Source organism: Microcaecilia unicolor, chromosome 3, assembly GCF_901765095.1.
Source record: "Microcaecilia unicolor chromosome 3, aMicUni1.1, whole genome shotgun sequence".
Lineage (NCBI taxonomy): Eukaryota > Metazoa > Chordata > Amphibia > Gymnophiona > Siphonopidae > Microcaecilia > Microcaecilia unicolor.
This window is the reverse complement of record NC_044033.1, coordinates 203458251-203480192: the sequence shown is the minus strand read 5'-3', so window position 1 is coordinate 203480192 and position 21942 is coordinate 203458251. Positions and strand designations below refer to the sequence as shown.

At 47.1% G+C, this 21942-nt stretch overlaps 1 protein-coding gene across 1 annotated transcript in view; it reads left to right on the top strand.

Annotated features, from left to right (window-relative positions):
• The window catches only part of LOC115466130 (A-kinase anchor protein 8-like), a 134960-nt gene extending 122998 nt beyond the window's left edge, over positions 1–11962 (top strand). Inside the window, exons 12-13 of the mRNA XM_030197178.1 lie at positions 334–429; positions 11155–11962. Coding sequence (XP_030053038.1) covers positions 334–429; positions 11155–11397 — 339 coding nt within the window. The 3' untranslated portion in view covers positions 11398–11962. The remainder of the gene's footprint in view (positions 1–333; positions 430–11154) is intronic.
• Positions 11963–21942: the final 9980 nt, after the last annotated feature.

Genomic DNA, 21942 nt, shown 5'->3' with positions numbered 1-21942 from the left:
TTCCAATGGCGTTTGGAAGCAGAGCAGCTGGTGTTCAGTGTCAATAAAAGAGAGGCAGTAAGAGCATCTTTACTGTCAAGAGGAAGAGTAGTCTAGCAGTTAAGGTAATGGGCTGAGAACCAAGGAAGCTAGTCTTGAAATACTGCCTCTCCCACTACTGTACCTTGCGACCCCCGACCCCCCCCCCCCCCCCCCCCCCGCTCGCTTTTGGGGATAGGTAAACACCTACTGTACCTGAATGTAACTTAGCCTTTAGCTCATGCTTTTTTTCCATTGGTTTCTTAATCCAGAATCCCCCTTTTAAACATGCTCCTGTTTTCCTATTTTTTCTAGGCTATGATGGAGCAGTCTAAGAAGTCTTCACTGATAGTTGCTAAGAGTATCCTCAATAACAAAATGATCAGTAAGAAACTGGAAAAGTTCCTCAAGGTAAGGATCATCAGTCCAGCAACCACTGCGTGTCTACTTCTTACTCGGTCATCTCTCTTCAGGTGCCATTATGTAGATTTGGGAGAGGACTTGCAGCACCACAGCTTTGCCCCTTTGTTTACCAGCTCTTACTGGACAAGAGGATCTGCACAGTTTTTTGGGTTTTTTACATTCCCACACAGCTCTCCTGGGATATGGCCTGCAGTGACAAGCCCAAGGTGCATAGCTTCTAGTATTAGTTAAAGCATTAAATGTTAACATTCAAAGTCAAATCACTCTTCCTGAACTGCATCCACTGTTCTCGGTGAACAAGCAGGGTAGAATTAGCCACACAGATGGGTGATATTCTGAAAGTGCGGGGTTGGACTGCCCTCCCATGTCCCAGAAGAGTCTGGAAAGACTAGGCATATGCAAGTATCTTGTGTGGTAATAGTTATTCCTTTTAGTTTACTTCATCTGCTGGCAAAGAAGGTACAAATCCACCTGCTCTCATTCATATACTACTGCATTTGATATTATAATTTAATAATTAAAATAAATAAATAAAAGTCTGCTACAGGCAACTAAACTTCTGAGGATCTTAATTATAAACTTTGGCTGCTCCCATATATCTGCAGTTATCAGGACCTGCAGTAAAACATGACTCTTAGGAATAGATGAATGCATTGAACATGGACCTTCCAGGCCTTTCATGGCACCACAGTCTTCTGAATTCCTGAGTGCAGTTGCCCTTTCAAGTTGCAAGTGGTCAAATATATTTTCACAATGAAAACTCTCCCTGTTTTACTATTGTTATTGGTAGGTTAAATACTGGCAGCATCTCCTAAGATGAGCTGCTCTCAGCTGAGGTGTCAGATTGACTAACCACCCATCTGGACGGCACAGCAATATTGGTCTGTGTTTGGCCACAGAGGATCACATTTCTATGACAGCTGTAACACTGGCATTACCTGTATGGAAATAAGATAAGGCAGTCTACTTCCATATCTTGCCACAAAAACTCGGGGTAGTTACAATGAAACAGATTACAATATAGTGTTGGAAGTTAAGTCCCTCGGATCAGAAGCTACTGAGGAAGATCCGAAGACTCTTTGGAATAAGGCTGGCACTTTGATGTGGTTGAAACAAAGCCTTTCAGTCTTCTGGCGCAACTGCATATGACAGTGAATCTGCATAGATGTTTTGTGTATTGGACATGAATAAACATGTGGATAAAGGAGAGCCAGTTGATGTAGTGTATCTAGATTTTCAGAAAGCTTTTGATAGTTCCTTGTGAGAAACTCCTGAGAAAATTAGAGTCATGGGATAGGAGGCAAGGTTCTGGTGTGGATTAGGAATTGGTTATTGCACAGAAAACAAAGGGTAGGGTTAAATGGTCAATTTCTCTGAATGGAGGAGGGTGACTAGTGGAGTGCCTCATGGATCTGTACTGGGACCAGTGCTATTTAACATATTTATAAATGATATGGAAATTGGAACGATGCATGAGGTGATCAGATTTGCAGATGATACAAAACTTTTCAAGATTGTTAAAACAAGTGCGGACTGTGAGATATTGCAGGAAGACCTTAGGAAATTGGAAGACTGGGCATCCAAATGGCAGATGAAATTTAATGAGGACAAATGCAAGGTGATGCACATTGGAAAGAATAATCCGAATCACAGTTACCTGACGCTAGGGTCCACCTTGGGGATCATCACTCAATGATCTGGGTGTCGTTGTAGGTAACACACTGAAATCTTCTGCTCAGTGTGCGGCAGCGGCCAAAAAAAGCAAACAGGATGCTAGGAATTATTAGGAAAGGAATGGTGATTAAGACCGAAAATATTATTCCTTTGTATCGCTGCATGGTGCATCTGCACCATGAATAGAGCGTTCAGTTCTGGTTGCCGTATCTCAAAAAGAGATATAGTGGAATTAGAAAAGGTTCAATGAAGAGCAACCTAAATGATAAGGGGGATGGAACTCCTCTCATATGAGGAAAGGCTACAGAGGTTAGGGCTCTTCAGCTTGGAAGAGGGGCAATATGATTGAGGTCTACAAAATTAATTTTCCTTGTCAACTCTTGGAGCTTGGTAATTAGAAGCCCCAATATCATGGAGCATAACCCTGGCACAGCAATCATGAAGTCTCTTTTATTGAATAAATCACAGATAATTTACTCACAGATAGATGTTCAGGATACAGAGACTTCTTAATCTGGAGGCTGTGGGAGGTGGAGGTCTGAAGAGAGGTAGTTGTATTGCAGGGGGAGGGGAAGGTAGTTGAACAGGTAGAAATAGTCCAAAGCTGGGTGACTGGAATGTGTGATATCTCATTTGGAAGAAGATATTCACAGGGTAAAAACCAGGTTCTTTACAGGGAGTTCTCAGCAGGACAGAGCTGTGTGGAGCCAGATGGTGTTAGCTCCATGTCCCTGGCTATAATGGAGGAAGAAGCCCCACGTGGCTGAAAGGACAAAGAAGTGGTGGGGCTTCACACAGGAAGGAGCAGATAGAGACCAATGGGGACAAAGCCTGCCATCGGATAGCAAGGGGTAGTCCTAGAGATAAGAGGGAAAGGTCATACCTGGCTGACCTCCTGAGGACAGATAGTAAGACTGAACAGGAAGACAAAAGAGCCAAGCTTGGCAGAGAGAGAGAAAGAAGGTCTGAGCAGCCTCACAACCAGTGATAGCAGTTCTTACACAGCCAAACAAGTGTGGTTGCACTGCCTGTGAACTACATTACCCACAGTGCATTGCTGGAGTTTCCTTGTCAGCAGCAGCAGATGAATCCATTATGAATGGGTTGTGTCCACCTAGCAGCAGGGGGAGATAGAGAACACTGAAAACCATAGTGCCTCTAGGACGGCTAGCTCAATCTGCCTCTCAGTATTTCTCTATCTCCCAGCAAGGTTGGATGCAGCTTATTAAGCACCTTGAAGATTCTGCCTGGGGTGGCTCCTGTGCTTTTGCCAATTGTAGCAGGGGTGTTGTGGCTAAGTGGAGCCCACTTTAAAGGCACATAGGTTCGCCCTTTCCCTGCCATACCCTTCCCCCTGTGTGGATGCAGGCATATAGGTTTGCCCTTTCCCTGCCTTTCCCACCCTCTCTTGCCTCCAGAGTACCTCTGTAGCTGTTTGCCTCCAACTTTCCTCACAGCGTTAAAAAAAAAAAAAAAATCACGCTTTGACAGCGCTGCTATTTCTGAGGCTTTTCCTGACTGTGCAGCGTGACCGGAGCTCGTGGACTCGGTCCTTTGAGGTAAGAACGATACTCAGCTCCTCCTGGGAGGGCCCGTGGACGGCTTTCCAATCGGGGTGATTTTTGTACAAAGCCGGCATTTTGAATTTTATTCCACCATTTTTCTGCGATTGGCTGCTGAAGGAGTTAAGCGCTGTTCCCGTTGTGGCAAGCGCAGATCAGCAGCGGGGCTCTGTAAAACGTGCTGTTTAGACGGTAGAGCCAGTACGAGCATAGTGAGCAATGATTCTTCCCACTCGATGGAGCTGGCAGCGGACGCCATCTTGGAAGCGCCACATGGCTCGACCCCCGCGGTTGTGGAGGAGTCTGAGAGCAGAGGGGCGCCTCAGGCCGAGGCTACCAGAGGAGCTCATTTCCCAGTGGCTCCTAATTCGGAGACGGGAGGTCAGGGTGAGTTTTTTTTCCCCCGAGTTTGTGCTTATTTTACATAAAGCCTTTATGCTGAAAAGAGCTCTGCCGCAGGTGTCTGACACTGCGTTGCTACCTGGTCCCCCTCCGATTGATGATGGCCCGGGGCTGATGTCAGACATGGAATCCCCTGAGCGTTAGATGCATGCTAAGCATAGACTGGTAAATTCCCCGTCGGAGAGTGTTGAAGAATATGCACATTCTCTGAGGACAAGCAGGCTGGACATCATCACGCATGGGTCGTCCATGACGGCCCAGGAGACCGGAAGTCAAACAAAAAACTTTCAAAAGTTCTAGAAGCGGCGTGGCACGCACAGGGACAACGTGCTGCGCATGCCCGAGTGACTTCCTGCGTGCTTCCCTCAGTTTTTTTTTCTGCGACTGCAAAGGGGTGGTGTTTTTTCGCTGCTCCTCGTCGGTTTTGCCCAGAAGATCGCTTTTTCGCGTGTATCGTGTCCTTTTTTTTCTATTTTTCTAATAGTTCAAATTTTTTTTTTTTAAGTTTTTTTCCCTTAATTTTTAGATTTTTCTCATTTTTTTCAGGTTTCCTTTCTTTTTCGTTGCGGTCGCCTTTAGGCCGCGCGACCGTGTCTTTTTTTTCCCCCCTCTTTTGTGCCTTTTTTAGTGGCACCATCAAGCCACTTGATTTCGCGGACGCTATTTTCCCGCCCATGTCAACGAGGACTCCCAGCGGCTTCAAGCGCTGTACTCGCTACAACCAGACCATCTCGTCTACCGACCCTCATGCGTGGTGTCTCCTGTGCCTCGGGGCCGATCATCTTCCAGCTGCTTGCAAGCTGTGTAAATTAATGAAGAAAAGGACCAAGGTGGCTCGAGAGGCTCAACGCGAGAAACTTTTTTCGGGATTGGTCTGGTTCTTCGGCATCGGTACCAAGGTTGGCGGCATTGGCGTCGAGGGAAGCAGCACCGAGAGTCCAGGTAATGGCTGCCGAGAGACCACTTTGAGCTGGGAGCAGCGAGGCATCGAGTGGGTCTCCACCCGTCTTGAGGCCTACTGCTATGCAGGCCCCCCGGGACCAACCTGAGTTGGACCCAGCCCCGAGGAGGCGTGAGGATTCCACGTCCTCGGTACGAGGAGTGTCGATGATGGGTATCGGGCGAAAGCTAAGAAGCATCGCCATCGATCTCCTTCCAGACATGGTACCGAGAGCTCCGGGGAGTTGGCACTCGAGAAGCGTCGGCACCGGGAGGACCGTTCACCCTCCATTCAGGAGGTGCCCACGTGTCGGTCGTCCAGTAGCCTGGTACCGGCTCTCGAGCCCCCTCAGATTCTGGCATCGACTCCTGCACCGGCCCCACAGTCTTTTCCGATGGCAGCTCTTGCTGAGCGTCTCCAGGCCATTCTTTCAGGAATTCTGGAAGGACTGCTCCATCCATCTGCTTCGGTACCAGAGGTGCTTTCGTCTCCCTTTCCTACTGCTAAGACGGCGTCTGGCCCATCTCCTGTGAGGAGGTCCCCGCCCTCGGTACCGCTTGCGATACCAGAGCCGGTTGCCACCCACGTTGACTCTCCCTTGATGTTGGTGGAGGAAGTTTCGCCGGAGTCCAGGTGGGGGTTGACTTCTCGACATCACCCACGAGGACGTCGATCCTCGAAGTCGAGACAGGCTCGGGTTCGGGCTGCTCTTTGAGAGCTTCTGTCCGATACCGAAGAGGAGCATTCATGGGGAGGAGGACCCCAGGTATTTTTCAGAGGAAGACTCCTGTGGGCTTCCTTCTGATCCTACTCCACACCCATTGAAGTCAGTCTCCACCTGAGAGTCTTACTTTTTCATCTTTTGTGCAGAAAATGTCTAAGGACATTCCATTTCCCATGGAGGTTGTGGATGAGCCCAGGGCTGAGATACTCGAGGTCCTGGATTATCCTTCTCCACCTGCAGAGGTTGCAATGGCCCCCCTGCACAATACGCTCATGGAAGCGATGTTGTGGAATTGGTCTTGCCCTCTCTCTAATCCAGTTGGCAACAAGAAGACCGAGTCCCAGTACAGAGTCCATGGTGAGCCTGTGATGGTGAAGGCCCAACTTCCTCACGATTCTATGGTGGTGGACTCTGCTCTCAGAAGAGCCAAGAGTACTAGAGACTATGCCTCGGTGCCCCGGGCAGAGAGTCTAGAACCTTGGATTCTTTTGGGAGGCGTACATATCAGGCTGGAATGCTCGCCACCAAGATCCAAACATACCAGCTGTACACGAGCATTCACTTACAAGAAGGGCTGGGATTCTATTCCAGGTACTTCCTTGTACAAAAGAAAACGGGGGATGCGTCCCATCCTAGACCTAAGGGACCTGAACAAATTCCTGCTCCGAGAAAAGTTCAGGATGGTTTCCCTGGGCACCCTTCTTCCCATGATTCAGGAAAACGATTGGCTATGCTCTCTGGACTTAAATGACACCTATACTCACATCTTGGTGCTCACAGGCAATACCTTCAATTCCGCTTGGGAAATCAGCACTTTCAGTACTGTGTACTACCCTTCGGTCTAGCATCTGCGCCCAGGGTCTTTACAAAGTGCTTGGCAGTTGTCGCAGCATTGCTACGCAAACTGGGAGTGCATGTGTTCCCTTATCTCGACGATTGGCTGGTGAAGAACACCTCAGAGGCAGGAGTTCTACGATCCATGCAGATTACTATTCAACTGCTCGAGCTGCTGGGGTTTGTCATAAATTATCCCAAGTCCCACCTGATTCCAGTACAGAAGTTGGAATTCATAAGAGCTCTGTTGAACACACGGACATCTCGAGCTTATCTCCCCCAGGCAAGGGCAGACAATCTTCTGGCCTTAGTGTCCTCAGCTTGAGCATCTCAAGAGATCACAGCTCGGCAGATGTTGAGGCTTCTGGGCCACATGGCCTCCACAGTTCATGTGACTCCCATGGCGCGTCTACATATGAGATCAGCTCAATGGACCTTAGCTTCCCAGTGGTGTCAGGCTACAGGGGATCTAGAGGATGTCATCCATCTTTCTACCGATTTTTGCAATTCCCTTCAATTGTGGACCATTCGATCCAATCTGACCTTGGGACCAAATTCCTCAGCCACAAAAAGTGCTGACGGATGCATCCCTCCTGGGGTGGGGAGCTCATGTAGATGGACTTCGTACTCAAGGAGTTTGGTCTTTTCAGGAAACAGGTCTTCAGATCAACCTCCTGGAATTACGAGCGATCTAGAATGCTCTAAAGGCTTTCAGAGACCGGCTGTCCAGTCATATTATCCTAATTCAGACAGACAATCAGGTTGCAATGTACTACACCAACAAGCAGGGGAGCACCGGATCTCACCTTCCGTGTCAGGAAGCAGTCCAGATGCGGCTTTGGACTCGCCGTCATGGCATGTTTCTCCAAGCCACTTATCTGGCAGGCGTAAACCAACAGGTTGAGCAGGATATTGCAACCTCAAGAGTGGTCTCTGAACATGGACGTTGTCCGCAAGATCTTCCAAGCGTGGGGCACCCCCTCGGTGGATCTTTTTGCCACTCAGACCAATCACAAGGTCCCTCAAATCTGTTCCAGGCTTCAGGCCCACGACAGACTAGCGTCAGATACCTTTCTCCTACATTGGGGGACAGGCCTTCTGTATGCGTATCCTCCCATACCTTTAGTAGGGAAGACTCTGCTGAAACTCAGGCAAGACTGTGGAACCATGATTCTGATAGCACCTTTTTGGCCCTGTCAGATCTGGTTTCCTCTTCAGCTGGACTTGTCCTCCGAAGAACCATGGAGATTGCACTGTTTTCTGACCCTTGTCACCCAGAACGAGGGGTCGCTTCTACATCCCAACCTTCAGTCTCTGGCACTCAAGGCTTGGATGTTGAGAACCTAGAAGTTGCCTCTTTAGGCCTTTTAGAGGGTGTCTCCCGAGTCTTGCTTGCTTCCAAGAAAGATTCCACGAAAAAGTTATTCTTTTCAATGGAGGAGGATTGCCGTCTGGTGTGACAGCAAGGCCCTAGATCCTTTTTCTTGTCCTACATGGACCCTGCTTGAATACCTTCTACACTGAGTCTGGTCTTAAGACTAACTCAGTAAGAGTTCATCTTAGTGCAATCCGTGCTTATCAGCGGGTAGAAGGTCAGTGCAATCAGTGCTTATCAGCGGGTAGAAGGTCAGCCTATCTCTGGACAGCCCTGATCTACTACTGTCTCTTTTGCAACCTCTCTATCAGGATACCCTATCTTCCCTGTGATATCTTTGAAAGATACCTTATCCCGAACCATGCGCTTTTGAGCGACTGTCTGCCTTCCCCCCCCCCCCCCTTTCTAGTTTAAAGGCTGCTCTATCTTCTTTTTCAATACCGATGCCAGCAGCCTGGTCCCACCCTGGTTAAGGTGGAGCCCATCCTTTCAGAATAGGCTCCCCCTTCCCCAGAATGTTGCCCAGTTCCTAACAAATCTAAAACCCTCCTCCCTGCACCATCGTCTCATCCACGCATTGAGACTCCGGAGCTCTGCCTGGAACAGGTTGCATTTCAGAAAATGCTACCCTAGAGGATCTGGATTTGAGCTTTCTACCTAAGAGCCTAAATTTGGTTTCCACAACCTCTCTCCCACATTTTCCTATGTCATTGGTACCCACATGTACCAAGACAGCCGACTCCTCCCCAGCACTATCTAAAATCCTATTTAGGTGACGTGTGAGGTCCGCCACCTTCACACCAGGCAGGCAAGTAACCAGGCGATCCTCATGTCCACCAGCCACCCAGCTATCTATATGCTTAATGATCGAATCACCAACTACAACAGTTGTCCTAACTTTTCCCTCCCGGGCAGCACTTGGAGACATATCCTCTGTGTGAGAGGATTGTACATTCCCTGGTGGGCAGGTCCTGGCTACAGGAGTACTTCCTACTTCACCAGGGTGATGCTCTCCTTCTAGGAGACCTCCATCCTCCAAGGTACCACAAGGGCTACCAGACTGGAGGTGGGACTTCTCTGCAACATCCCTGTAGGTCTCCTCTATGTACCTCTCTGTCTCCCTCAGCTCCGCCAAGTCTGGTACTCTAGCCTCAAGAGAACGGACACGTTCCCTGAGAGCTAGGAGCTCTTTGCATCGGGCACACACATATGACATCTCACCAACTGGGAGATAATCATACATGTGACACAATGCAAAAGACTGGATAGCACTCCTCTCGCTGCTGGACTGCTGACTCCATCTTAGTGTTTTTGAGTTTTTCAATAATTTAAAACTTGCTACAGTCTTAAGGATATTAGCCTAATATAAAAGTGTCTTTTAGTTTATGTAGTATATTGTATGATTTAGTTAGTGTTTCCTTCTTAGATGGTAATGAAAATGTATTTAAAACTCTGTAAGAGCACTCCTTGCTTGTTACCCTAATTACCCAGGGGACAGAGACAGACACCTTAAAAGCCTGAGTGCATCCTTCAAACAGAAAGGCTACAACCCCAAAATAATCTCCAAGAATATTGCCTCCTCCCTCAAAACACCCAGGGAGAATCTGCTACAGTACAAGGAGAAAAAATCAACAGATAGAATTCCCCTTGTAGTGACATACAATCCAGAGCTGGAAAGACTGGAGGAGGATGAATTACTGAAAGAGATATTCCCATCCCCACCAGTACTGGCCTTCCGACAACCACCCAACTTAAAACACAAGCTAATCAGAAGTAAACTTCCATCACAGACTGAAAAGGAACAGAAGGGCACACGTCCCTGTAATTTATCCAGTTGCAAACTATGCCAAAATATTTCACAGGACCCCACAGTTACCCACAAAGGAAAGATATTCAACATAAAGGGATCTTTCACTTGCTCATCTTCCAATGTGGTATATATCATTCAGTGTAAAAAATGTAACGAAGGATGCTATATTGGAGAAACAGGCCAGATGCTTAAGTCAAGATTCAATTTACATAGACATCACATGAACAATACTGATGCCAGTAGGGCTCCAACGCCTGTTGGCCAGCATTTTACAGGACCAGGACACTGTACCAGTGACTTCACAGTGAGAATCCTGAAAGGTAACTTTAAAACCATACAAGAACGTAAGACCTTTGAAGTCAGAATGATTGAATATTTTAACACCCAACAGAAAGGACTTAACAAGGATCTGGGGTTCCTAGCCCATTATAAACCATAAAGCTGTATATCTCTGTTGATCACCCCACCCCTCACCTATCCACCCCCATCCTCCCACCCTGTCAGACTGTCATAGTAATGCTTGAATGTTTTCACTTATATACACTGTCAGCTAGCACATTTGCTTATTTCCGATCTGACGAAGAAGGGCAACCTTCGAAAGCTAATCAAGAAATGTATTAAGTTATGTCCAATAAAAAAGGTATCATCTTATTTTCTTTTCCATGTTTTATTTTGTTTGATTTCTATTAATAACTGACTATAAATGAAGAGTTGTCCTAGGGGTGGGAAGACTAAACTAGATCTTGTAGTGCCTGTTAGATTCTCTGTTAATGCTGTGGTACAAAGTGGAAAAAACTATGGAGATTAGTTGATAAAATTTGCTTTTTATATTTTTATTTTGCCTAACACTAACATACAATTCCTCCTTTAAACCCCAATCTTTAAGTTCCCAAAGCACAAAGCAAAATAGCGTTCACTTAATTAAACCTTTGTCTAATTTTCTTCAGCATGCCACAGCACTTAAACTTGGAGGGTATGGACCTCTTATGTACACTAACATACTAACCACCCTTACACACTCAGCTTTGGAGTCTTCCATATATGCGGTTGATTTTTTTTTCTGCTTGTCCACGGAAAAAGTATAGCTGCTTACTAGCAACACCTGTCGTTACTCTTGGACAGCAGGATAGATCAGCCACACAGCCCCTGTCATCTAAGCTTGGGAACAGACAGGGGGAGGAGCTATGACCACACAAAAGGGCTCTTCTGGGCTCTGGGAGAGCAGTCTGACCTAGTATCAGAACTGTGTGGCTGACTTTTATTCTGCTGTCTAAGGAGAAGTCTGATTAAGTGTGCTGGCGTGCATGAAGTTTTTTTTAAGGTGACAAATACCAGAATCCTCCTTCTGTGGAACTGCATAAAAGTATGTGCCTTGTTTTCTGTATCTTGCAGGGTGAGAACCCCTTTACTGATGACCCAGAGGAGAAAGATGATAATGAAGGAGAGGGTGGAACTGCTGAAGATGGGGCAGAAGGGGCAGATGAAAGCAAAGTTGGTGAGGAGACTGCGGAAGAGCAAACGAGCACAGATGCTGCAGAAAACCAAATAGAACAAGGAATGGAAGAGCCCCTTACAGCCGAAGAAGGTGATGAAGGCCAGACTGTGGAGGAAGAGGGGGACAAACCTACAGAATAAAGCTCAGAAGGCAGTGCACTAAATGAACATCCATAAGAAACATACCTTTTTCTTTCAATACATTCATGTTTGTGACATTTCCTAGCACTTCTTTCAGTTCCTGTTTAACGTTTTCCTCTACTTGTAGTGAGGACATTTTAGTCTTGTAAAGTGTACTGTTAAAGTAGTGACAGAAGTTGGTTTTGTTTAATACACTAAACCTTTTTTTAGACTGGGGTTTCTCCAAGATAAGTATTTTGGGACTGCTTTGTAATGAGTTTTCTTGAACATGTATACAGATGTGTTTTTTGCTAAAGTTTTAAGCTTGCTACAGTGTGTGTCATCAGCAAAATACTGTTATTGCATGCTCACAGAAGAGTGAGTGGTGCACTTTCAGAGGGTGTTTGTTTCTTTCCTTAACATTTCTGTTGGAGTTATGTGGAGGGAAGATTTTCTCGACTTTTCTTGTTCCAAATGTTTTATTCCTTTTAATACTGGGCTGACAGTATTGTGGTATTGTGTTTGTAAAATGCTGCCATTAAAGGCGATAAAATCAAGCAGGAGCCAGAGACCTACTGATTTCTTTGTATTTTTTTCTTTTGTTTCTGTTACGAGCTGTCTGCATGTAGAGATGGATAATAGAAGTTGGTCCTAAAACCAAATCTCATAACTGTTAAGAGCAGCCTGTTGAGTGGAAACATAAGAATTGCTATACTGGGTCAGACCAAAGATCCATCTAGCCCAGTATCCTGCTATTAACAGTGGCCGATCCAGGTCCCAAGTACCTAGCAGAATCTTAAAAAATAGCAAGATTCCACGCTACCCACCCCTGTGGATAAGGTGAAATTAGATCTTACCTGCTAATTTTCTTTCCTCTTAGACCCTCCAGACCAGTCAAGTCGTATGGTTTATGCACTCCTACCAGCAGAAGGAGACTGAGAAACACTGAGCTTTGGACACTGTATATATAACCTGTGCAGAACCCCAACTAGCCAGTATATCAATAACAAAGCAGAGAAACCAAACCAAAACAACCCCACAGAACCCTGTGTGTGGCAACTCAAACCAAAAATGTTTGTGCTTCCACAAGCACAACCAAACCTGTACCAGACTCGTACTAGCATCAGCAGCTAGCTACTGAAGCCTGAATAAACCTAACCAACAATCATCTGCAGCAAAAAAAACAGGAGGCTCAAAAAGAATACCTCCTGGCCTTACCATATACTGGGTGGGCTCTTACCCGGTTTGGAGGATCTAGAGGAAAGAAAATTAGCAGGTAAGCTCTAATTTCACCTTCCTCAGCAACCCTCCAGACCGGTCAAGACGCGTGGGACGTACCAAAGCAGTAAACATCTATGGGCGGGACCCCCGAAGACCAGAGGTCAAAACTGCTGCACCAAAACTTGCCTCTTCCTTCGCATGAACGCCAATCCTATAATGCTTCACAAAGGAATGTAAGGATGACCAATATCCAGCGGAGGGATCATACTATTTTCCGCCCAGGAGGTCGCCACTCCTCTAGTGGAGTGAGCTATAAAAGCCAGAGGCACCTCACGACCCTTCAGTAAATAGGCAGATGCAATTGCCTCCTTCAGCCACCGGGCTATAGTTGCCTTGGAAACCCTTGCCCCTTCTTAGCTCCACCATGAAGCACAAACAACCGATCCGAGACCCGGAACTCCTGAGTTCTCTTCAGGTAACAACGTAATACTCGTCGAACATCTAGTTTAGCCAAGCAACGCTGCTCTGAATCTCCTGCCTTATCCTCCAGAATAGGCAGTGAAATTGTCTGAATCACATGAAAAATGGAAACCACCTTGGGTAAAAAAGATGGCACTGGCCTTAAAGAAACCTTTTCTTTGGAAAAAGACAAGAAAGGCTCCCTTCAAGACAAAGCATGAAGCTCCGAAACCCTCCATGCCGACGTAATGGCCATCAAAAACACTGCTTTTAGGGAAAGATCCTTGAAAGTAGCTGAAACCAAAGGTTCAAATGGAGGCCGAACCAAAGTGGCCAAAACAAGATTCAAATCCCATGGGGAAACCAACTGACGCCGCGGAGGACGAATCAATTTAACCCCCTTCTGAAAGCGGACCACATCAGGTGCAGAAGCCAAGGACTTCCCCTGAATCCTTCCCCGGAAACAGGACAAGGCCGCAACCTGCACCTTCAAAGTAGACAGGGTCAAACCCCTGTCCAACCCATCCTGCAAAAAAATCCAACACTTCTGCAATTGAAGTAAGAGGGGAGATACGCCCAATCCTGACACCAGTGCTCGAAAAGCCTCCAGACCCAAACATACGCCAGAGAAGTGGACTGCTTGCGGGAATTTAACATCGTAGCAATGACCCTAGAAGAAAGCCTTCTTCCTCAACCTGTGCCTCTCAAGAGCCAAGGCATAAGCGAGAATGGAGACGGGTCTGACATTACGATCGGACACTGACACAACAATACTGCCTCTGTCAATGGAATCAGATCCGCTTCCGCTAGACGCACCAGATCTCTGTACCACGGACGACACGGCCAATTCGGAGCTACCAAATCACCAGACCTGAGTGACGCTCAATGCGCTTTACTACTCGACCAACTAGAGGCCACAGCGGAAAAACATACAGCCTGAGGCCACGGCAGAAGAAGCGCGTCGATCCCCTCCGCCTGAGGATCTCTTCGACTGAAAAACCGTTGTACTTGCGCGTTGCCTGCTGTCGCCATGAGGATCCATCACTGGAAGGCCCCATTCCAACACAATGAAAGCGAAAACCGACCGATGCAGAGCCCACTCTCTATGATCCAGAGTATGTCTGCTGAGATAATCCGGGTCCACGTTATCCACTTCAGCCACATGTGCTGCCGAAAGAACCTGAAGATGAAGTTCTGCCCAGCGAAACAACGCTGCCTCCTCTGCAACTGCCTGGCTCTTTGTGCCCCCTTGCCGGTTGACACAGGCCACGGCCGTGGTGTAGTCGTAGAGCACTCTGCATTGTGGAGGAGATCCTGGAAGAACTAAAGAGCCAAGCGAATGGCCTGAGTCTCCAACTGATTGATGGACCACTGCGCTTCCTCCCAAGACCACCGGCCTTGGGCTACCTGACCGAGACAATGAGCTCCCCAGCCTCCCAAACTGGCGTCCGTGGTGAGAGCTATTCATTCCGGGGAGTCCAAAGGCATCCCTTTTTCCAGGTTGGACGTGTGAAGCCAGCACCACAGGCTGAGGCGAGGAATTCCAGTCAACGGCAAGTGCACCTCCAAATCCTACGTCTGAGGAGACCAACGGCTCATAAGAGCTGACTGCAACTGTCGCATGTGCGCCCTGGCCCAGGGAACTACCTCTATGGCCGCTATCATCATCCCCAGCAACTTGCTTATCCGAAGCGGTGGTAAAAACACACTTCCCTTTCCAAACAAAATCTGGGGGAAAACCATCCCCCCCTGCTCCTTCATTTCCCAGCGACTGACTAAGGAAGGGAGCCACTGGACCAAATACAGCAGGCTCCGCAGGGCGGGAAGAATTCAAGATGGCGGCCATTCCCACCAAAGAGGAACCCGCTACCGCCTGCGAGCTCAATATCACAGGAGCTGCAGACGCCACCGGGACCTTCGCTGTCAACTCCGGGGGAGCTGCAGTCACCTGCTTCGGCTCCCCGCAGGGCCGACACTGACCTCCCGGCGCTTCAATTCCTCAGCACAAGCAGCAACAGACATCTGCCGAACAGGAGGGAGAGCCACCTGCACTAAATCGCAAAACTCCCTCCCACCAAAACTAACACTGCTCCTCCAGCCAGCACAAGCTGAAAACGGAACTGCTCCTTCGTTCGGAAAATTATTTATTTATTCACAACTAAAACGGAGCCTGACAGCTGCTGATTGTAAAGGCACTCAAGGCTCCTGCCCTGTCATGTGAGCTGAGGCACAAAGCTGGCAAAAACCGGAGAGCAGCAGCACAGGGGGAGGGACCCGGCTAAGCAGGTTTGACACCCCAAGGGGAAGACTGGGCCCCACACCCCCAAAGCACTTAAGGTTTTTTTCTGTTTTGTTTTTTAAACCCACACACAGGCTTCTGAAACTAACAGGAAATATTCCCAATTATGTTTCTTTTCTCCCTTTTTTTTTTTCTTCAAGACCTCACCAGATTAGTAAGACTGCACAGGCTGTCCTCCCACCTCTGCTGGAGACTGAGAAAACACTGGCTAGTTGGGGTTCTGCATAGGTTATATATACAGTGTCCAAAGCTCAGTGTTTCTCAGTCTCCCTCTGCTGGTAGGAGTGCATATCCCAAACGTCTTGACCGGTCTGGAGGGTCGCTGAGGAAGCAGTTGTTTTTTCCTAGGTCTGTCTTAGTAATGTGTTATGCATACCTACCAGCAGATGGAGCGAGAACACTTAAACTCAAGAACTGTATAGTAGCCCTCTACAGCCACTATTATGCAAGTATGTTCTCAGTCTCCAGCAGATGGTAGATGTGCAGTCAGTTTGGTAGGCCCAGGTTGGGGAAACTCTTTTGGGGGAGGGGGGTCTTTCTGAACAATTTTAACTCTCCTTTGGAATTGGAGAACATTATTCAGCTGTTCTGTACCTGAGCCTTCCAGTGGGGTGTTCGTTCCCGGGGCTCACAAATTCCACAGGGGTGTGCTACACCCAGCAGCCAGATACTCTCTCCCCCCCCCCCCCCAAAAGCCTTTACTTCAGGGACATTTTTCTACTACAGCTGCCTGTACTTCTGGTCCTCTGCCTTCTGCTTCGGGGGGGGGGGGGGTAGATACTGTTGGTGAGCTGTGAATACTTCAGCGATGGTGCAAGTGATGCAGCTGCAAACGAGTTCAGACAACCAGTGTGTGTGGGGCGGGGGGGGGGATGCAGGACTGTAACTTGTAGGTTCTGATGTGTTACAGCTCTGTCGTTAGTGTGATAGAGGCCTCCTGTTTGGCGGGAACTGCTGCTTTCAGTGCTCAGGCAACTTGGATTTCTTGCTGTTTGGTTTGCAAATCCTCTCTTCCCAGCTCTTCAGCAGCAGTTGAGGCACCAGAGAGGGATTAGGTTCTCCCCAAACTTTATTTGGAGGTTATACCAGGTGTGGCAGGCCAGGGACCCTATTGAACTGTAGCATGGTCTGATTGGAGAGGATGAAAGGTCAGGTGTAACACGGAGTCAGGTCATGGAAGACACGTTTTTCAGCTGGGTTTTTTTTTTTAGTTCTTTTTTTGGTGTATAGCTTCTGCTTTTTGGAGAAAGTCTTTAAAAAGAAACAAAAAATTTCAGACACTGCAAATTTTCTTACTGCCTTCCTCATGTACTTTTCAGCTCATTCTGCATTGTTTTCAATGATATATAACATTGAAAACAATGCAGAATGAGCTGAAAAGTACATGAGGAAGGCAGTATGACAATTTTATGTTGTATCCTGAGAATAGCCATGGAGGAGCTTGGAAACATACGTCTGCTTTGTTGTTGAAATACTGGCAGACTAGTAGCTGTACATGGTTATTATGCAGTTCTTATGCTATCAGTCACCATCTGCTGGTAGGCATACATAACCCAAGAGCCAGCATATTGGCATTTACACCATCTATATGCATTATTGGTGCTCAGTATCTGTGCTCTGTTTACAGAATTACCTCCTTACAATCTTATCTTTTCCATTCTAGGGTATTTTTAAGTCCTTAGGTCTTAATGCATAAGGTTTACAACAAAAATCTTGGCAACCCTCCTTAATGCTATCAATGTCCCAAATCACACACTTGCTCCTATGGCCTCCAGCATTTGTTGCAAGCATCATTACTCGATACTGCTCAGCGTAACGTCGGCGAGGGCGGGACACAGGGCAGGAAGGCTGACGGGAGCTAATCTGCCTGCTGCGGTTTCGCCGCTGTAAGTTCAATGGAGAAGAGAGGGCCCGGCCCGGGTGGAGGGGGTCCGGCGGTGACTCCTGGGGAGGGGGAGCGGTAGCAACTTCGGCAGTTCCCTCCTCAGCGCAGTTTCCCTCTCTGTTCCATCATCACGTCTTGATGCGGGGGTGGGACAAAGAGGGAAGTCTCTACTGTGCATTTGCAAGTGAGTCGGTCACTTGCCATTTATATGTTTGATTACTGTTACACTCTCCATATTACTGATATATAACAAAACCGAACTGTTTATTATTGTAATGCTGTCTGAAATGCTTTCCAACTTCTAAACATCCTTTAGAACTCCCCTCTCAGTAAAGTGAAGTTTCTTACCTGAAGCAGGTATTCTCCAAGGATAGCAGGCTGGATATTCTCACGTGTGGGTGATGTCACGTCGGCCCCCGGGTTCCACCGCACGTGGTGCCCGAACTGCGCATGCACGCACGTAGTTTCCTGCCTGTCGTGCGGTCACGCTCCTCAGTTGAATCCAATAAACAGAAAAAAACAACTCCAAAGGGGGGGGTGGGAGGGTTTGTGAGAATATCCAGCCTGCTGTCCTCTGAGTGTAATGGTATCAGTTTATTACTGAAATATGTAGCATGATATTTTGCTGGATCATATATAGCAATACAAACATACAGCTTTAAAAATACAGTTTTAAACTACAGCAGAGAAAATAGTTTCATTTCAAGCCCCTCTCTCCCCCTCCCTTTTTCTTGGGGACTTTTGATAGCAGGGCTAGTCAATTACAAACACTTAACAGAGACAAAAGCTGGCTGGGAGGGTCACCAAGACATCTCTAGAGAACAAAAAACTGAAGCAGACTCCTATGACTCAAATGACAAAAGAAACTCCACCTATCACAGCAGACTGAAACCCTCAAGCTATAGAAAAGCCATTTGCCAGCAGATACAGTGGTGGAAATAAGTATTTGATCCCTTGCTGATTTTGCTGACAAAGACATGAGCAGCCCATAATTGAAGGGTAGGTTATTGGTAACAGTGAGAGATAGCACATCACAAATTAAATCCGGAAAATCACATTGTGGAAAGTATATGAATTTATTTGCATTCTGCAGAGGGAAATAAGTATTTAATCCCTCTGGCAAACAAGACCTAATACTTGGTGGCAAAACCCTTGTTGGCAAGCACAGCGGTCAGACGTCTTCTGTAGTTGATGATGAGGTTTGCACACATGTCAGGAGGAATTTTGGTCCACTCCTCTTTGCAGATCATCTCTAAATCATTAAGAGTTCTGGGCTGTCGCTTGGCAACTCGCAGCTTCAGCTCCCTCCATAAGTTTTCAATGGGATTAAGGTCTGGTGACTGGCTAGGCCACTCCATGACCCTAATGTGCTTCTTCCTGAGCCACTCCTTTGTTGCCTTGGCTGTATGTTTGGGTCATTGTCGTGCTGGAAGACCCAGCCACGACCCATTTTTAAGGCCCTGGCGGAGGGAAGGAGGTTGTCACTCAGAATTGTACGGTACATGGCCCCCATCCATTCTCCCATTGATGCGGTGAAGTAGTCCTGTGCCCTTAGCAGAGAAACACCCCCAAAACATAACATTTCCACCTCCATGCTTGACAGTGGGGACGGTGTTCTTTGGGTCATAGGCAGCATTTCTCTTCCCCCAAACACGGCGAGTTGAGTTCATGCCAAAGAGCTCAATTTTTGTCTCATCTGACCACAGCACCTTCTCCCAATCACTCTCGGCATCATCCAGGTGTTCACTGGCAAACTTCAGACGGGCCGTCACATGTGCCTTCCGGAGCAGGGCGACCTTGCGGGCACTGCAGGATTGCAATCCGTTATGTCGTAATGTGTTACCAATGGTTTTCGTGGTGACAGTGGTCCCAGCTGCCTTGAGATCATTGACAAGTTCCCCCCTTGTAGTTGTAGGCTGATTTCTAACCTTCCTCATGATCAAGGATACCCCATGAGGTGAGATTTTGCGTGGAGCCCCAGATCTTTGTCGATTGACAGTCATTTTGTACTTCTTCCATTTTCTTACTATGGCACCAACAGTTGTCTCCTTCTCGCCCAGCGTCTTACTGATGGTTTTGTAGCCCATTCCAGCCTTGTGCAGGTGTATGATCTTGTCCCTGACATCCTTAGACAGCTCCTTGCTCTTGGCCATTTTGTAGAGGTTAGAGTCTGACTGATTCACTGAGTCTGTGGACAGGTGTCTTTCATACAGGTGACCATTGCCGACAGCTGTCTGTCATGCAGGTAACGAGTTGATTTGGAGCATCTACCTGGTCTGTAGGGGCCAGATCTCTTACTGGTTGGTGGGGGATCAAATACTTATTTCCCTCTGCAGAATGCAAATAAATTCATATACTTTCCACAATGTGATTTTCCGGATTTAATTTGTGATGTGCTATCTCTCACTGTTACCAATAACCTACCCTTCAATTATGGGCTGCTCATGTCTTTGTCAGTGGGCAAACTTACAAAATCAGCAAGGGATCAAATACTTATTTCCACCACTGTATCCAGGAAACATGTGACCATGCTTCCCTGCAAACTACAATACCCAGGACTCGGGGAACATTATTTTAAAAAGCCTGGAAACAGCCCAGCTCGCTCTCTTGGGACCTGCCTCCTCTTGGGACCTGCTGCTCTCTTTCGGGTCTGCTGATGCCTTGCTCCTGACCATGTGCTCATTAATCAGCTGGACCACAGCATGCTTGTAACAAGGACTGTAAGTTAACCTACCTGTTACTTTGTTCTATTTTATGCACAAATTCTCTGTTCTAAGATCCTTTTAAAAGCTATCTCTTGTTTGTAACCTTATTTATATGATTGCATTAATCATATTGTAAAATAATAAACCTTGTGAATCTAAATAGTGTTCTTGTCCTTTAGACCTGGTAATGCAGGTTAATGCAATCCAATAAGTACACTTACTTCCTTTTATTCTTGAATCGTTCTTACCTTGTGGGTAAGTGGTGAAGAAATTTTAGCGAGTGCTCTTAAAATATTCCCCTGCTCTTTGTTCTTAAATATCATATTAGGACTGTGATAATTTTGTAACATTTTTAATGGATATTAAGAACATTTAAATTATGTCCGGTAACAGGAGAATACCTGCTTCAGGTAAGAATCTTCGCTTTCTCCGAGGACAAGCAGGCTGACATTCTCACATGTGGGGTATCCCTAGCCCCCAGGTTCACTCAAAACAATAACCATTGGTCAATTAAACCTCGCAACGGCGAGGACATAACATATATTGACCTGAAACAAGAAACATCTAACTGGGAGTGCAGCCTGGAACAGAATAAAAATGGGCCTGGGGGGGGTTGGAGTTAGATTCTAAACCCCAAACAGATTCTTCAGCACCGACCGTCAAGTCTGCGTCGACTGTCTTGCTGAAGGCAGTAGTGAGATGTGAATGTGTGGACTGATGACCACGTCGCAGCCTTGCAGATCTCTTCAATAGTGGCTGACTTCAGATGAGCCACTGACGCAGCCATGACTCTAACATTATGAGCCGTGACATGGCCCTCTAAAGTCAGCCCAGCTTGGGCATGTGAAGGAAATGCAATCTGCTAGCCAATTAGATATGGTGCGTTTCCCGACAGCAACTCCCCTCTTGTTGGGATTACAAGAAATAAACAACTGGGCGGACTGTCTGTGGGGGCTTCTCCGCTCCACGTAAAAGGCCAATGCTCTTCTGCATTCCAAAGTGTGCAGCTTGCTTTCGCCAGGACTGGTATGAGGACAGGGAAAGAATGTTGGCAAGACAATCAACTGGTTCTGATGGAACTCCAACACCACCTTCGGCAGGAACTTAGGGTGCGTGCGAAGGACTACTCTGTTATGATGAAATTTAAGATAAGGACGGACTGTCTATAGGGGCTTCTCCGCTCCACGTAAAAGGCCAATGCTCTTCTGCAGTCCAAAGTGTGCAGCTTGCTTTCGCCAGGACTGGTATGAGGACAGGGAAAGAATGTTGGCAAGACAATCGACTGGTTCCGATGGAACTCCGACACCACCTTCGGCAGGAACTTAGGGTGCGTGCGGAGGACTACTCTGTTATGATGAAATTTAAGATAAGGAGCATGAACCACTAGAGCCTGAAGCTCACTGACCCTACGAGCTGAAGTAACAGCCACCAAGAAAATGACCTTCCAGGTCAAGTACTTCAGATGGCAGGAATTCAGTGGCTCGAAAGGGGGTTTCATCAGCTGGGTGAGACCGACATTGATATCCCATGACACTGGAGAAGGATTGACAGGGGGCTTTGACAAAAGCAAACCTCTCATGAAGCGAACTAAAGGCTGTCCAGAGATAGGCTGACCTTCTACACATTGATAAGCACTAATCGCACTAAGGTGAACTCTTACTGAGTTGGTCTTGAGACCAGACTCTGATAAGTGTAGAAGGTATTCAAGCAGGGTCTGTGTAGGACAAGAAAAGGGATCTATAACCCTGCTGTCACACCAGACTGCAAACCTCTTCCATTTAAAGGAGTAACACCTTTTATAGTGGAATATTTCCTGGAAGCAAGCAAGATACGGGAGACACCCTCAGAAAGACCCAAGGAGGCAAATTCTAAGCTCTCAACATCCAGGCCGTGAGAGCCAGAAACTGGAGGTTGGTATGTAGAAGCGCCTCCTCATTCTGAGTAAAGAGGGTTGGAAGATAACTCCAGAAGAGGGAACCAGATCTGACTGGGCCAAA